General features: G+C 28.4%; 1 protein-coding gene across 8 annotated transcripts in view; it reads right to left on the bottom strand.

The window, feature by feature from the left end:
• The window catches only part of LOC105199282 (probable phosphorylase b kinase regulatory subunit beta), a 59,637-nt gene that overhangs the window by 17,182 nt on the left and 23,600 nt on the right, over positions 1–18,855 (bottom strand). For 6 of the 8 annotated variants that reach the window (XR_005575060.1, XR_005575065.1, XR_005575064.1 and 3 more), the window contains exons 4-8: positions 16,045–16,401; positions 6,386–6,583; positions 6,168–6,306; positions 2,345–2,622; positions 2,072–2,086 (exon numbers count right to left, since the gene is read on the bottom strand). Coding sequence is in view for 5 of the 8 variants with exons in the window: in XM_039450752.1 (XP_039306686.1) it covers positions 2,072–2,086; positions 2,345–2,622; positions 6,168–6,306; positions 6,386–6,583; positions 16,045–16,401 (987 nt within the window). In the remaining 3 variants the exon portion in view is untranslated. The remainder of the gene's footprint in view (positions 1–2,071; positions 2,087–2,344; positions 2,623–6,167; positions 6,307–6,385; positions 6,584–16,044; positions 16,402–18,855) is intronic. The other 2 variants (XM_039450828.1, XM_039450868.1) reach the window with 1 other exon arrangement.

Below are 18,855 nucleotides of genomic sequence, written 5' to 3'. Positions count from 1 at the left end.
TAAAAAAAAATATTTTACATTAAATAATTAAAAACGATTTAAAAATTATATACAGGATAATTATTAATAGTTGGAACAACTATTTACCATAACAGATGACTTACTGACTGCACTCCATGTAATTTATATGGAGTAAAGTCCATTATCTTTTATGGTAAACAGTTGTTCCAACCATTAATAATCACCCTGTATAACAATTTAAAAATATAAAATTTTAATAAAAAAATAATCTTATTCGCGGGGATCAAAGGGGGACCCCAAGCATAGCAATCTAGCGCCGCACGCTACGCCGCTGACTCGACCGTCGTTCTTCTGTAACAGTACTATAGGTACTATGCTGGAAATCTTTAATCATCATTTTCTCGAAAATGTCTAATATCCGCAACTTATTGCTTTACAGTAATTGCTTACAGATTTGAGTGAATACTACACACCCATAAAAATTTATTAAAATCAGTGACGCGTTGGTCGAGGGCTCTCCTTGTAAATTAAGTTGAAACTAGTTTCACTAATCATTTGTGATATTTCTAGCTACAGATTAAATGTTTTTAATTAACATCCGCTAAATTGTTGTTCATTCTTGGTTGACCCATCTTGGTTGATTAATTTTTGTTTAAAATAACGAGCAAGGCATCTTGATCTTTATTATAACATTTTGAAAAGCTCTTAAAGTCAGCTACAAGAATGTACAATAAAAAATGGGAATGTTCATTAAAAAATTTCAGTGACTTTTGCAACACTATTCAAAGTTACTAACATTGTCATGTAATACGTTTTACTTAAAACTTTACAACTTTTATATTATATAACTTATAACTTGAATATTTTTTATAAAACTTATATTTTCTGAGATATATTAATAGAGATATATTTCGGTACTTTTCTTGCACTATGTATTACATCATACTCCTAAAAGTTAACATTTACACACAGCATATAAGTTAACCATACACACGTACAAGCTTGAAAAATGAGATAAATATAAAACAAAATTGTAAACAAGAAACAACACATACACGTGTTATATTTTCTATAAATTCACATGCTAAGATATATCCCAACAAAAATATTACTATGTAATGTGTTATTAAATATACAATTACATATGCATGTCATCCATTAATCGGATTTAGTAACATTCGCAATTATAATTACTAACATAATTACTAAAATAAATCTGATTTGACGACATAAACCCGGATTTAACTTTATACGATATTTTGCATCAATGGTTATAACTACGGATGTCACTAACTTATTGTTAGCAAACATTTTGATTATGGGATGTTGACAAATGGGAAACAAATATCACCGGAAGCATAAAACCAGGGCCTACTGTATCCCTTATATGATCTCCAATGTGAACTAAATCTGAAGAACATATTCTGCAGACAAATGCAAATCTTTGTCTTCAGAAGGAAAAATAGATCAATTCCTTGTATTAATTTTTATAAAATTAAAAATTGTACTATCAAAAAATACATCTCATTTATTTGTTTTTAATCCAATTTTGATACTCGTCTTCAAGATCATTTCATTAGAATATATGTAAGTGAAAAATATTGCTACGACTTTTATTCCATTATGTTTTTATTTAGGAGAAATAAATTCCATTACACCTATCGACGATGCAATGTACTATTCGCGACTTTCATGAAAACAAATCTTTTGGGTCAATCTGTCATCAATACATTCAATAGAATCGCTCGCTATCGACTGCCAATCTCTCATGTATTTTAATTATGAGATGCTGTTTGATGTTTACTGACACTATTTGTAATAACAAAACTGCTTGCCATTAACAGTATAACAATATATACATCTGTTTACTACTAATCACCATTCTGTCATGTATTTTCTTAAGGTTGTTGCATTTTGATGGATGTATACTAACAGAACTAGCAATAACAAAGTACGTTACGCGGCTATTACAATTGTAAAAAATATTATAAAAGAAATCCTATTAATGATAAGTGTAAATGTAGTGATATACCTAAATATAATAATTTAGGTGCATATTATTAACACACTGTACTATTATACTAGCAAGCATATATTTTAAATTACTTACAATACTGGGTTTTGCCTGTATAGAATATAATAAAAAAAAAGTATTATCTTTTGATTACAAATTATGAAAAGTAATTTTCATAAAACAATTAAATATCTCTCAAAATTATTATAAATCAGTACACACAATTTATTTTTAAAAAATTACACGTGTCATTTTTAATTCCAAAGCAAAGACGTAGAGAATTAAACAGACGAATTTCTATATTTGTGGCATTTATTAAAATTACTCATATCAATCAATAATAGTGATTAATTTTATTTTCTCTTTTACCTGAAAAGCAGAATATCTTCCTGCTCGTCGCGGTCGATTATAGGATGGAAGATATCGACGAATTGGATCTAATTCGTTGATGTGCAGAAGACCAGCAGTGAGTAATTGTGCAATTACGAACATAGCTTGATTCCATAGGTATATCGGCGTAACTTGTTGATCCACAGACTTAGGGCTTCTTCCTTCCTCGCTGGGTAGCCGATAAGTGCTACATGGTTCGTTTCGTTCAGTTTCTAAATTTTCCACAGGTACATAATAGCACATGGGAATTATCGGATCTGTATCAAACAGAATAAATCTTATTTGTGATTCGTAATTATTCATAATTATACAAGGTGTTTACTCATATTTTGTAAAAAAATTCCTTGAATATTTTCGAATTATACAGGAATTTTATTACAAGATTAAATTAGAAAATTTTTTATTGCAATTTTAAAGTAAATTTGTTCTATTATATCTTTAACGTTTTAAAATCAGTGACAACAAAACTTGAGTTTTGAATAATTTAAAAAGGTATTGAAAAAAAAATAATTCTATACTGCACGAAAGCTTGCAGAAACATGTAACGTTATAATATTGTATACTGCAGTGCGATATTATAAAAACGCAGTCATCAGACCAAAGAGTCGTACGTTTACTTTCTGTGTTAAAGAACCGTATTTAAATTTAAGTCGATAAAACGATAAAATCTCTCGAAAATCCATGATGTTCAAGAGTAAAAAACTAATTTATGAAAAACCCAGATTTTAATAATTACCTTATATAAATTATCAAAAATGATTTACAAGATATTATTTGTATTATAAGCAGAGTTGGGAAAGTTAATTTTTGAAAGTAACTTTATCGTTATTCATTACGCATTGAAAAAACTAACTCTTAGCATTATCATTATTCAAAAAGCATCGAATCATAATATCCACTACTTTTCTATGAAATTTCGATAATTTTTAGAAAGTCACCTACAATTGTCTATGTTGCTAATTGACCAATTTAACACAAGCTTTATGTGATTATGATTAATTGTAACATAGTCCAATGTAAACACTTCTTTTTGTAAAGATATTTTCTACTTTGTTGCGCTATTTTTTAAAAGATATTTAAGATTTTTTTTAGGAAAACAGGAAAATTTTTAAAAATTACATTTTGTCTTTAGTTATTATTGTTTCAAGATAGTTTCTATTACGTAATGAAAAATATAAATAATTTAATAATGGATTTATTTGTTTTCAGCATGGTTCATTGATGATCATAAATTTCGAATTTTATACTGTACATTGCTGTACATTTTATACTTATACTGCACTTATACTGCTGTACATTTTGTACTTATACTGCACAATATAAAAAATTATATTCATATGCGTGTATATGTATATGTATACACACACACACACACACACACACACACACACACACACACACACACACACACACACACATATATATAATTTACACACACGCACGCATGCACGCACGTACGCACACACACCCACACCCAGCCACACACACGCGCGCACGCACGCACACACACAAATATAACGTTAGAGTATCGGTAGTTCTCTAATTAAAGGGTATCAGTACTTTCCTAACATTCTATATTTTTCATTGCATTTTCTTGTAGTCGATTTCGAAAACTTTTCGAAACACTATAAATAAGTTTATTTTCGTTAAGTACTTTTTGAGTTATGACACTTAAAAGTTACAGTACACTGTAGCTCTCAAGCCTCACAACTCGGAAAGTACTCAACAAAAATACTTTCTTGTAGTTTTGGAAAATTCTTGACATCAGTTATTAGATTCTGGAATCAAAAATAGAGTATTTCATTTAAAAAAGGTAATGTAATTTCGATGTGACGCCATCCAAGTAGTGACGTCACACTAATAAAATAAATAACTAGATCTTTTAAAATCCAACAATTTTTGTCTGAACATATTTTTGATTGAACTTAAATCTGCGAAAGTAAAAGGGGTGTACGAGTTCTGAAACATCCTGTATATATACATATACAATAAATATGTATAAATATCCAGAAGCACGATACTATCTTGCGTATACATACATACATACGCTATTTCAATAAAAACAATTGTGGCTATGGTTAAAACCAAAATTATTAAGGGATTCCATTGAGAACCGCTGTTTTTTTTTTTATGTATTTGAGCATTTATTTCAATGACAAAATGTATAAATATCTCAATGGAAATGATCTGTCAAAATATCATACCTCGAAAGGTATGACTTTTTCCCACTTTTCTGGCAAAAGTTGAATGCCGCGACAAAAAAATAATCTGTCTTCTGAGTCAATCCATTCAACAACCCAATTTTCGACTTCGCCATAATTACAGAAGTGTATATATCTTCCATTGCATGTTGCATCAATCGGAACAGATGATAATCGCTTGGTGCCAAGTTCGAAGAATACGCTGGGAGAATCTCTCATTCGAGCTCCATCAGTATTTATTTCACGATTGTAGCAACATGGAGTCAACCGTTATGATAGAAAAAAATCAATGTGATGCAATTGACAGTCGTTTTTGCATCCAATTATCATTCAAACGCTCCAATTGTTGTCAATAACGTTTGGCGGCGATTGTTTTGTTTGATTCCATAGTTCATACGACACCCCCCATATCCCAGTAAATACAGAGCATTGCTTTATGACCGTGAATATTTTACTTTGGAGTCAATATTGATGGTTGGCTAGGATCAACCAATAATTTTATGCGTTTGTCAAAATAGATCCATTTTTCATCGCCGGTTACAATACACCACAAGAAACTCTTCTTTTTTATGCTTTTATGCTTTTTTATGCTTTGCAAGTAAAGAAATTAAAATGTTTAAACGAATGAAAATGTCATTTTCCGTTAATTCATGTAGCAGCCATTTACCTTCTTTCTCAATCTTTTTTACTGCTCGTAAACATCATGAAATGGTCGACTATGAGCTGTTAAGGACGAGATCCGATAGCGCACGGTGCGATAGCCTATCAATCATCTTGATTTATCTAACTCAACCAATGGAAAAACTCTAGGCATCGATCGCTGTGAGTGGTGTGCTATCGGGATCCGCTCTTTTTCGATTGACCTGGCCGTTTGTCGTGACAGTCACAAACATCATTTTTGAATCATCGAAACCAGTCTTTATATACTGTTTCCAATAGAACAGATTTATCAGTTTCCGCAATCGATAAGTTTCAACTGCACTTTTTTTCAAATCAAAGTAGTGTAGAAGTACACATTGGAAAAACAATTTATCACGTCCCATTTTAATTTAGTTGTAGAAAAGCATAACTGTAAACAAAGGATGGTGTTTGTTGACTAAATTTGAATGGGAAATGTTCACACTTCAAAATGACATAAGTAACAGATGTATCTAACCGCAGTACACGTTGCTGGAGTCATCTAGACATGGACAACGGCTTTCAATACAACCACCTATCTTAATAACTTAAAAAAAATCGAACTTTTACAAAGATCGAATGAATTTATTGTTAATAAATTATTGATGTTTTTTATTAAAATAGAAAATTAATTTTTTTAAGTAATAATAAAGACAAAAAGTAATTTAAAGAATATTTATACATTTCCAAAAAATTTCTTAAAAATTTTCTAAAACAAAACAAAATAAAGTAGAAAACTCTGCAAAATAACAATGAAAATAACGATTATATTCATTATCGTTAAAAATAAAACTGCGTTATTATTACCAATAAAATAAAATATTGTTACCGAAAAAATAATTCTAACGATAAAGGTATTATAAATGACATTTTCAGCCTTAATTACAAGTTTGGATAAAGATGAAATATTATTTATCAAGAACCTCCATTCAAATCCTTGTGTACTCTCGCTTTCAATAAATTTTGATATTCTTCCACTTGTTCCGATAGACTCTTGAATACACCATCTATTATCATGAAGATGTAAAACAACGGCCATTCACATTCGATATTGTCGAAATCCTGTGATGAAAACATCAGTTATATATTTTTAAAATTTATAAAACTTTATCTAAAAATTGACAATTGTTGTATTTAAGACCTTGATTTCTCCTGATTTATAATATCGTCGAAGTTTATCCTCCAGCACCGTTTTATAACCATCTCTTCCAAATCGTTTAAAACCATAATTGCCTTTTAATCTACGAACAATGTTTGCTTTCGTTTCGTTGTATAGTACCTCCTCATGAGTTGCAAAGGCAGGGAAAGATATTGTTGGTAACAAAGCCACATCCACACTCTACAAAAATTACATATCTCTTGTAAAATAGAAACTCAATATTAGAAATTAAAAAGTAAAAAACAGTACTCAAATAAAAACAAAAGGCAATAATAGCCACGCAAGGTCTTTATGCAATAATTAAGAGAAAGTAAGATAAAGTGAAACTATTTGTGCTCTCTATAAGGCACACATAAAGTCTGATCGTTAAACTAAAGGTAATTGTTGGAAAAATAATAAAAATTTCCTTCATTTTTATTATAGACCATTTTGAAATATCTTTCACCTGCGTTGAACTTACAAGGGCACCACACACAACCCGGGTCACCGATTTTGATGAAACTTTACAGTTATGTAGTATTAGTATAGAAGTACTAAATGCTAAACGGAGACGATGCACTACTCAACCTTTGACGTGAAATCGTTGTTTGAATTTCACCATATAGCTTTAATACCGTAACATTGAAGGAGTTTGGCAAGTAGCAGCGTGGTGTGGCGGACAGCGCGAGCGCCTATAGTTTTGCAGGTCGCGGCCGTCGCGAGTTCGAGTCCACAAGGTTTTTTTTTTTTTTCTTTTACCCAGTACTCTTATTATTACAATATATATACATATATATATATATATATATATATATATAAAATATATAATAAAATATATAATAAATAAAAAAAAAAAAAAATTGGATTTAAATTGGATTTATAAAATGTTCGTGGTGTAAATCAGTTTTATGTTTTACTTGTTTTTATGATTATTATCACCCGAAAGTGTGCAAAATTACAGAGCAAGACGAATAAATTCATTTGTAATTGTTTTTGTACTTACACATAAATAAATATGCATATTAACTCTCACAATCAAATATATCATATAAATATCTCGCCATCCATATAAATCTATGTGTGTATATATATATATATATATATATATAAATGTATATAAAGTAAACTAACAAAAGTTCGAATGCAGAGAAGATTTTTTGCGTATTATTATATCTATATCTGTGTACTATTTATTATATATTTTATTATATATATATATATATATATATATATATATATATATATATATTGTAACAATAAGAGTACTGGGTAAAAGAAAAAAAAAAAACTTGTGGACTCGAACCCGCGACGGCCGCGACCTGCAAAACTATAGGCGCTCGCGCTGTCCGCCACACCACGCTGCTACTTGCCAAACTCCTTCAATGTTACGGTATTAAAGCTATATGGTGAAATTCAAACAACGATTTCACGTCAACGGTTGAGTAGTGCATCGTCTCCGTTTAGCATTTAGTACTTCTATACTAATACTACATAACTGTAAAGTTTCATCAAAATCGGTGACCCGGGTTGTGTGTGGTGCCCTTGTTAGCAGAAAATAAAAATACATTGCTTTCTTGCCGAATTTTTCAAATCAAATCACCTCCTGTTCCAAATTGGATTCCCTATTTTTGTCGATTTTTTAACAGATTTTAGATTTTTTTAAGATTTTAATGTAAAGTAAATAGCCTTACCTATATAGCTAATGACCATTTGAAATAAAGGACGATGACCTTCCGTCCTTTATTTCAAAGGACAGTCTTTTATTTCAAGTAGCTGTCCTTTAAATTTATTTATTTCTTAAAAACTCAATTTTGTCCTTTTTTTAAAAATTATATCTTTTATATTACAATTTTGTCCTTTATTTACAAAATTACAATCTTAATTTGAACACAGTTTGTCTCAGAAAAGGAAAAGTGAAGTTAATTCTGATACATTAAATTGCTATTGGCACTTCTGTGAATTTGTTCGATTAATTTAACTAGAGGTTGTTGAAAGAAAAAAATGTTTCAAAAATTATAGAATTTTGTTAATATTTTCCTGACTCAAACGCTCCTATTAAGATAATGTTATCAATAACAAATAATATTTGAAATAGAGAAAAAACCCAACTTGAAGTTGACACTCTTGAAGCACTCTGGTATTATTTATACAAAATGCAATTATAAAATTGTTTAGAATTTCATAATTTTTTAAACAATTGTCATCATTCTTTAAAACAAATACTTTTTTCTCAGGAATACATTAAAAACTCATAATTTTGTTAAAAAATATATAGGGTATAAATACTATTGTTAAAAATGTATTATACATATAATTTTTCTTATATAATTATATATTTAGTTAAAATTCAGATTGATTCAGATTCATTTTGTTTTTGTTATTTTTAACCTATTCCAAATTTAAAAAATTTATTCCAATGCAATCAAACCAGTTTAAAATTATTAGAAATTTACAAAGTGCCTTATTTTGATATACAACACAAGAAAATTTTGAAATGCTTCGATTCCTAACTACCATAAAATGGTTTAGAAACATTAGGAATAAACCCTTAAACCCTTAAAATTTTGTCCTTTATTTTCTCGAAGAAAATATCGTCACCGTATATACAATAGCCAACTTAGCTGAGATATTTTTCTAATTTTTTGCTAAGTCAAAATTAAAAGCTATCAGATTCAAAGTAAAAAATATTTCTAAACATTAATTTAAAATATTGGACAATTTCAAATATTTACGTAAGTACAATAAAAACTTAAAAAAAAAAAAAATTTAGATCATATTAGATATATGTATTTTATATATATATATACACATACATACACAAGGTGTCCTGTAACGCTTCATAAATATTTTAGGGGGCGAAAGAGGATAAAATTTTGAATTAAGTTTTTTTGCCAATTTTAGCTCAGATCATTATTTACCGAGTTATTAACGGTTAAAGTTGATCAATCAGATTGCGCTCAACCGGAGCGCCCAGAAGCGTAGCGTGCCGTGGGACTCCTCGTACTGTAAACATTCTCCTAATTAAAATTTTATTCTAATTTTTCTTATTAATAAATAAATCAGTCAATCAATCAATAAATGGGTAAATAAATAATCAAATAAATAAGTAAATGAGTAAAAATAAATTACAATTAGAAATTTATTCAAACATTGATTATTTTTGATTCTTATTTATTATTCATTTTGTTATTTGCTTATTTGTTTATTTAATTCAATTATTTAATCGATTGGTTGATTCAGTTACTTAGTTTCCATGGCTAACCTTGTAACGATGAGAAAAAATTAACTATGTTTGTCATGGGTATAAAAGATTATTGGGGGAAAAAAAAATTATCAAAATAAATTGTATAATAAATAATTTGTTAAACATCTTTAAAAAATGTTTTGACATGTATACGCATGATTATTTTGTTTTATTGTCATAGAAACCGATGAAGCTATCCGTTTTTATTTAAAATCAGTTTTTTAAGAAACTCTTTAATTTGTTTAAAGAGGAACTTTTTAACAAATTGCTTGTAAAGCAATTTATTTTGATTATTTCTTGTTAGCATCCTAATATTGGTATGTAACGAACAATTCTATCTTTTTCCTTACAATTCGATCACGTTATTAACGTATAATTTTTTCTTAATTATCGCATTATTATTTTAAATCAAAAATTAAAATTTACAAATACGTAATTAATTAAATTCTCGATTGTCACAGTAAACAATTTTTTTGCTAAATTTAACATACATATTTTATTGTGTACCAAACAGTTTACTCAAATTTTTTTGTTAATTAAATTCAAGATAAATACATATGTTAAAAGGTAACACAAATATTATGTAAAAAATTAACACCTAGAAAATATAACAATGACATAAATTGGAAACAAATTGTGAAAACACATTTCTTCAGTAAAATTAATATTAATTTAACATTTTGGAACTGTATTATTTGAATATATTATGTTAAAATTGTGTTATACTTTGGTATTTTAAATTTCTTAAAACTAAAATAACATTTACAGATAAATGAACAAATAATATTAAAATAATGTAGCTTTGAAGTAAAAAAATTGTTTATTGTATAAGTGACAATCGAGAATTTAATTAATTACATATTTGTAAATTTTAATTTTTGATCTAAAATAATAATGTGATTGTGAGGAAAAAAGATGAAGTTGTACATTAATAATGTGATGTAAGGAAAAGTTGTCGAATTGTAAGGAAAAAGATAGAATTGTACGTTACATACCAATATTAGGATGCTAACAAGAAATAATCAAAATTGTTTATAACCAATTTGTTAAACAGTTTCTCTTCAAACAAATTAAACAATTTCTTAAAAAACTAATTTTAAATAAAAACGGATAGCTACATCGGTTTCTATGACAATAAAACGAAATAATCATGCATGATACATGTCAAAACATTTTTTGAAGAAGATGTTTAACAAATTATTTATTATACAATTTATTTTGATAATGTTTTTTTTCAATAATCTTCTTTTATACCCATGACAAACATCTCGTAGTTAATTTTTCTCCATCGCTACGAGGTTAGCCATGGAAACTAAGTAACTAAATAAACAAATCAATTAAATAATTAAATTAAACAAACAAATAAATAAATAAATAATAAATAAGAATCAAAAATAATCAAAAATTGAATAAATTTCCAATTGTAATTTATTCTTACTCATTTACCTATTTATTTGATTAATTATTTACCCATTTATTGATTGATTGACTGATTTATTTATTAATATAAAGAATTAGAATAAAATTTTAATCGGGAGAATGTTTACAGTAAGCACGAGGAGTCCCACGGCACGCTACGCTTCTGGGCGCTCTGGCTGAGCGCAATCTGATTGATCAACTTTAACCGTTAATAACTCGGTAAATAATGATCTAAGCTAAAATTGGCAAAGAAACTTTTAATTCAAAATTTCATCCTCTTTCGCTCCCTGAAATATTTATGAAGCATTACGGGACACCCTGTATGTATATATATATATATATATATATATATATATATATATATATATATACATATATACAGGGTGTCCCAGAAAGCTCGCATCCCATTTTAAGAGCAGATACTTTGGAAAATTCTAAGAAAAAAATTCTAATACAAAAATGTCGAGGGTATAATGGTTTTCAAATTATTCGCGATTAAAATTTACGAATCGCTGAGCTGACATTTTGCGCGCTCAGGCATGGTGACATGACAAAGGTACCACAAGGGTACCTCTCGATATTGAGATTGTCATATAAATACGACATTTATATTAAGAAATTACTACTATAGGAAACATATTTGTACATTACATATGCACAATTAATGTTTTCAACAAAATATCAATTTAATAACAAGATTTACAATAACCGTTGGGTCAGCTGTCAAAATAAATTTATTACCATCTTCATATGATAAGAACTTTTATGGTAACATATCGATAATATCAATAATTTATTTACATTTTTAACTATTAAAAATGTAAATCGGTAATAACCTAACCATAAAAGTTCTTATCATATGAACATGGTAATGAATTTATTTTGACAGCTAACCCAACGGCTATCTTGTTATTGAATTGATATTTTGTTGAAAACATTAATTGTGCATATGTAATGTACAAATATGTGTCCTATAGTAGTAATTTCTTAATATAAATGTCACTGCGTATTTATATGACAATCTTAATATCAAGAGGTACCCTTGTGGTACCTTTGTCATGTCACCATGCCTGAGCGCGCGAAATGTCAGCTCAGTGATTCGTAAATTTTAATCGCGAATAATTTGAAAACCGTTATACCCTCGACATTTTTGTATTAGGATTTTTTTCTTAGAATTTTCCAAAGAATCCGCTCTTAAAATGGGATACGAGCTTTCTGGAACACCCTGTATATATATATATATATAACCTAATTATATTTTTTCTTTTTTCACAAACAATATTTAAAAAATAAATAATAAAATAATCTAACGTTACATTTATAAATTTATAAGTTTATGAACATATTGATATATGTATAAAAATACACAAACTATTTTTATCAACAATTCATAAAGTGAACTATTGACTTATCTTAACTTTTGTCTTTAAAACCATTGGCTTGTGATTCTCAGTTTGATAGGTGGATTAAAATTTATTATCTGGCGTAATAAAAGCATCAAAGAAAATATTAAAATCGATGTACTTGTTATTGATATAGGCCAAATTGCTTTTACCTTACAAAGAGTTTTTTTTTCTTATCATTAAGACATTGATAAAAATGATGTTGGTTTTTTGCTCGATTAAAACATTTTACTCTATTTCGACCGCGCAAAATACTGTGTTCACAAATATTGGCAGAAAAATACGTATACTTAATTGTAACCAAACTTGCAATGATTCATAAGGCTTCTTCCTAGACATTAAAATCTACAGTGTTGCTACATCGATAGAAAAAAATCAGCGTATGAATTTTTTTCCATACCTAGTATATATTCCTCAAGCAATTATTTGACCTACGTTTCAATCCCACATCGGATCATTTTCAATGTATGACATAGTTCAATTTACAATAATTTACTGCATTCTAAATCACAAACGGACAATGGTCGTAGAATTTTCGCTATCATTTGTAAATTTCATCAATATTTATTCGTATGTTATTGTTACAATAAGTAGTGTAGCAATAGTCTGTGCAATGCATTATCAACACAATAAAATTATGGCTTAGTGTGCTTTATATTACTGCGTAACGATTCCATTCAAAATAAGATGACAACATCACGCTGTACGTTGAATTAGGAGATAAAAAATGTTTGGTTCAGAGTTACAAAATAAAAAAAATCCATTTTTCTTATTGCGTCGTACGTACTATAGCTTTACACTTCATTGTAATGACAACACATGAATATTAATAAAATTTACGAGCAACGACAACAATTAGCCATCGTCCCATTACAATTCAGAATACATTAAATTATTGTAAATCAAACTACATGTAATTTTCATACATTAAAAATGATCCAATGTGGGCAAAACGTCTTTAAAAGAATTGAATGAATAATAAATATATTACAATTTAAACAATTGAGTAATGAGTGTCGAGATTTAACAAACAATAGATAAAGGCAAATAAGAGTCTCGCGCGGTTATTGTTGCGCAAAATCAAATATATTTATTAATTATGTTAACGTTTTCTACATTAGTACATTTTGACTCTGCTTTGGAGTCATCTTGAACGACAAAATCAACAATATTAGCCTTTTCTACTCAGATTGTTTAAGTCATCGTCATTCTACCATGCAGGTGAACCATTAGCAGTTTGCAGTACCGAAGTGATACTCTCTCTACTGCGTGTCGGAGGAGATAGTTTGATCTCCCTACAATCCGATGTTTTTACGTGAAATACACTGATGTTGAGCAATTATCTAGTGACTCACTCCAAGTACGAAGACCCATGATGCCAAGGATAACATCAATCTTTGGCACTTTAGATAAATTAATAATCTGCTTTGCTGTCTTGTGATGCGTGTGTACGCGATTTAAAAATTAGTAATTTAGTATTAATACTATTAAAGAAAAAAGTTTTATTAACTCGAAAATAAATTAAATGTTAACGCGGTTGCTCAAAAATATTTTTACCTTAGATACATTATTAAAATTTTCTTTTTATATTGGTATTGTATACATATGCATATACATATATACACGCAAATACATACGAATAGTGTGAAAAAAAAAAAAACAAAAAAAGTTCATTTTCTACAATTTTACTGTTTTGACTTGTACAAATTTCATTTTATTATATTAATTACTTTTTGTCCTTAGTTATTATTTTTACTCCTTTGACTTTTTATTTTATTTATTTGCTTTTTACATTTTTACTATTTTGACTTGTACAGCTTTCAATTTATTATTTCTATTACTTTTTTCTCGTTTATTATTTTTATATTTTGACTTTTAACACTTTTAGTTTAATTTATTGGTAGTTGGTTCATTTTAAATTTTTACATATTGTGTTTATGTTACATTTTGTGCTGTTTTACCAGATTCATGTTCCAAAAACGATGTCTTTATATCGTTTTTGGAACATGAATCTGGTAAAACAGCAAAAAATGCAACATAAACACAATATGTAAAAATTTTTGTTAGAATATATAAGCGCATCCCATATCTAGTGCTTTAGTTCATAATCTAGTTCTCTTATAGTTTTTCTTTTTTAGTATGCTTACATTGGCATCTCTGACTATATCTTCATATCCACTTTGTGTTCTGTCTATAATAAAGATTAATTATACTCTTACGTTCGTTTTCGTTTATTGCCCTGACTTCGCATAAATTAACAATTTTAAATAAAACAACTACCACACGGTCCTCGAGATTATCTCTTAGATTAAGGCGATTCCAACATATCTTGTTGGTACGTTTTTGTAAGCGGATGTCGCAGTTTCACATTTGGTAAGATTTTAATTTTTCAGTTAATTTAATTCGTCAAATTTGTGATGAGATTTGTAATTTTAATGTTTGTTGTTATAGATATTAAGTTTTGTACTGAGGAAGACCGTTGATTAAAGGTCGAAACATTTACTTATTTAATTTGGTATTTGTTCTTGGCGCACAACACACAACACTCATTAAGCTCGCCTTGCTGGAAGGAAAAAAAAAGTAACACCATAGGTTTGTAATACCAGTTAAATTTTAAAAATGTGTTTTCCCTAATAATGGCAATGCTATTCCCTAAAAAAATTGGTACTGTTATTGGTTCCCCTATTTCTATTGTAAATTATAAACGTGAGCAAAATATGTAATTTTTATTGTCCGACGCACAATTATTTATTTATTCAGTTTTTATCGACCAACTCACAATTTTTTACTTATTTATTTATGTGTGTTTTGAATTTTACTGTCTGACTCACAATTATTTATTTATTTAATTATTTATATACTTAATTTTTAACGGCCGACTTAACTTATATAGCTTTATTTATATTTATAATTTATTTGAACCTGCCTCTACATGTATTTATCTGTTCCTCGCAACGGAGTTACTTATTACTTGTGCTTATTTCTTTTACGACTTATATTTATTGTTTTGAGTCTACTTATACTTGTCAACTACAATACTTGTCTGTATTTGTAATCGGACAGATCTGACGCTCAGTGACTTAAATATCGGCACTGTAAAAGCATCACAAGACAGCAAGGCGGATTATTAATTTATCTAAAATGCCAAAGACTGATCTTATCCTTGGCATCACGGGTCTTCGTCGACTACTTGGAGTTACTAGAAAATTGCTCAATATCAGTGTATTTCACGTAAAAACATCGGATTATAGGGAAATCAAACCATCTCCTCCGACACGCAGTAGAGAGTGTTACTTCGAGACTGCAAACCGCTAATGATTCACTTGCATGTTAGAACGACCAAACAATCCAAGTAGAAAACGCTAATATTGTTGATTTTGTTGCTGAAGATAACTCCAAAGCAGAGTCAAAACGTACCAATGTAAAAAACGTTAACATAGTTAATAAATATATCTGATTTTGCGCAACAATAACCGCGCGGGACTCTCATTTGCCTTTATTATTTATATTACAATTATTGCACGAAGACTTTGGTTCATATAGCTCTTTTTTTTATAAAAATTTGTCTGAATATTTTATACAATAAAATTGCTTACTTTCGAGCTGGATTCTCTTGGAAGCATTGTTTCAAAAATGCTACGATTACGATTGTGTGCGTCAATATCAACATATATCACAGACCAAGATGCACCTTTTTCGCCGAATAAGTTACAGCCATTAATCGCTTCCAACGCACTTTTAGCCATTCCAATAGAGCTGGCGTGAATTTCGGGCGTTCCATCATTATATCGACTCCCACGTTCCCACATACCGTAATCTGGTGTACGGTATGCTCTTTCGACATAATATACTAAATTTTGCACAAAGGCTACTTCATCTTGTGTGTATATAATTTGTAGCCCAGAGGAAATCATTTGTACTAAGAATATCAGATACAAAGATACGATGTCAATCTACATTAGACAAAATAGATATTTACAATAAATATTTTCAGCTGTTATAATATATAATAATAATAAAGACGTTATATAATATTAATTATGTATATTATTAGAGTATATTATTAGGGTAATAAAAAATATGTTTAAAAAAATCTCGTTTTAAGCACCTAAAATATGTTTCATAAGGTTAAAAAAATATGCTCTTAAAAAGTTACATTTTATTTCAAAACGTTTTTGATATTACCTAAAGTGCTTATAATGGGAAACACATAACAATAAACTTATTAAATTTTTATAATTTTTATATTTCTTATTTCTAAACATTTAAAAACAAAAAGATTAAAGACATACATTATTATTTTAGGAAAAAGTAATCCTAAGCTTAATTGAAAAACAAAGTAAAATAAATAAAAATATGTTACAGAATATAGAACAATGCATTATGAAACACCCTTATATCTAATTAATTTCTTTATTATTAAAAAAATTATGCTCTAGTATATTTTGATTAATTTAGTTATTACATAGAATTATATTATATTATTCTATATTATATTGATAAAAAATTCCACGTAAAAGGGATCCACTTAAAAATAAATTGTTTGGGATTTTTAAAATGATAATAAAAACTTAAAATGTTAGTGGATCTATTGTATAAGGTTAATGATAAAAAAAAGTAAGCATTATATACCTTGCATCAAAGATATTGAAGGCTATCGTTTAAATTGAAAAGTTTTTTGTTCTTTTTTTAACATTTTTAGCTAAAATTAAAAAATTTTTTAGAAACAATATTTTTAGAATTTTTCCCGTACTTTCAAATAAAAATATTGATTTTAGTGACAAAAATTTAATAGTATCAAAAAAAGTAATTTTTTAGTTTTAAATAACAAAATGAACAATTTTATCCATTTTTAAAAATCTGAAAAAATTCTCAAAAATACTTCAATATATGTAAAATATCGCATTATAAAGCAAATTTTGTGATCGCAATGGAATCCTCTCAAAAACAAATATTTTTTCCAATACAAAATTATAATTTCAGCTAGATAATATCAATTTTTATTGGCCAATTATTTAGTACTACGTAAATAACATATTTCTAACATAAATAACATATTTCTAAAATAACTATAAAATAAAAAATAGTTATGACATCTGCATTACATATTATTTAGACTTATTTATTTTTTTCTTTATTTTTTTTGGAGTCTCGTTCCTCATCAAAAGTCTTGTTCCTCATCAAAACTGAATTTTTTTTTTAATTAATTGATCTTTTCTCGCAAAAATAATTGCATGATATTTTAATGTACCCGGAATCGTTTTCGCTAATGCGAATCTTGGTTCCAAAAACTTACTTAATTTGTCGTGATTTGTCTTCGAGCTAAATATAATTGTTGTTTTTCATATCATTTTTAACCAACGTGTGCAATACCTCAGCCTGAGAATTACACTTCCTTGCAAAGTAGCTTTTCTTACTAATAGTTTAAAATTTCCATCAATATCATCACAGAGACTTTTCCCATGTGCTGTAGTAAAAAAGTGTCATTCGGCCGTGATATCAAAAAATCTCGCGCATAGTAAAGCAAATTATAATTCTTAAATTATAATTATTAAATTAGAATTTGCTTTACCATATGCGTGATTTTTTTGGTATCACGGCCGAATGGCACTTCTTTGCTACAGCACATGGAAAAGGTCTCTGTGATGGTATTGGTGGAAATTTTAAAGGATTAGTAAGAAAAGCTACTTTGAAAGGAAGTGCGAGGAAGTAATCCTCAATGCTGAGGTATTATACACGTGTGGCTAAAAATAATATGAAAGAGACAACAATTATATTTAGTTCGAAGACAAATCACGACAAATTAAGTAAGTTTTTGGAACCAAGATTCGCATTAGCAAAAACAATTCCGGGTACATTAAAATATCATGCAATTATTCCTGCGAGAGAAGATTGCAATTAAAGCTCCTGACTCTTCAGCCGAGAACTCCGTGTTGACGGTAGCGACATTCCGTCGCGGACAAAATTAGAACTAATACCCGTGAAACGTGACAGATTGACGATGAGATATTGTCGTGTATGTCATTTTGTTATTATATGTTTTATTGTAAAAATATGACTTGTCTTGTATTTATCAAATTCGTAAAAATAAAACGCGAGTAAAGTTTCTTTGAATTTTATACATAAAAGTACATTTTTCACTCCTTTCAATAGCTATCCGTGTGTTTACCTATAGGCGTCATTTTACCTACTTTTTACGACTATTTACTGATTGCTAAAAAAGGATAATCGTTACCAATATTTAGAAGTGTTTTAAAGTCATCTGATTAATGTTTTATCCAAATTGGTTTTATTTACAAATGGCATGTTTGACAAAAGTACGTATCATTTCACGTAATTTCTGGCTTCTGACGCCACGACTTCAATATGGCCGCGGCGAGTAGTCAGTCTTAATTTAAAAAAAAATT

This window comes from Solenopsis invicta, chromosome 1 (genome assembly GCF_016802725.1).
Source record: "Solenopsis invicta isolate M01_SB chromosome 1, UNIL_Sinv_3.0, whole genome shotgun sequence".
NCBI lineage: Eukaryota > Metazoa > Arthropoda > Insecta > Hymenoptera > Formicidae > Solenopsis > Solenopsis invicta.
Note: the sequence above shows the minus strand (reverse complement) of the source record. Positions and strands in the feature narration are given on the sequence as shown.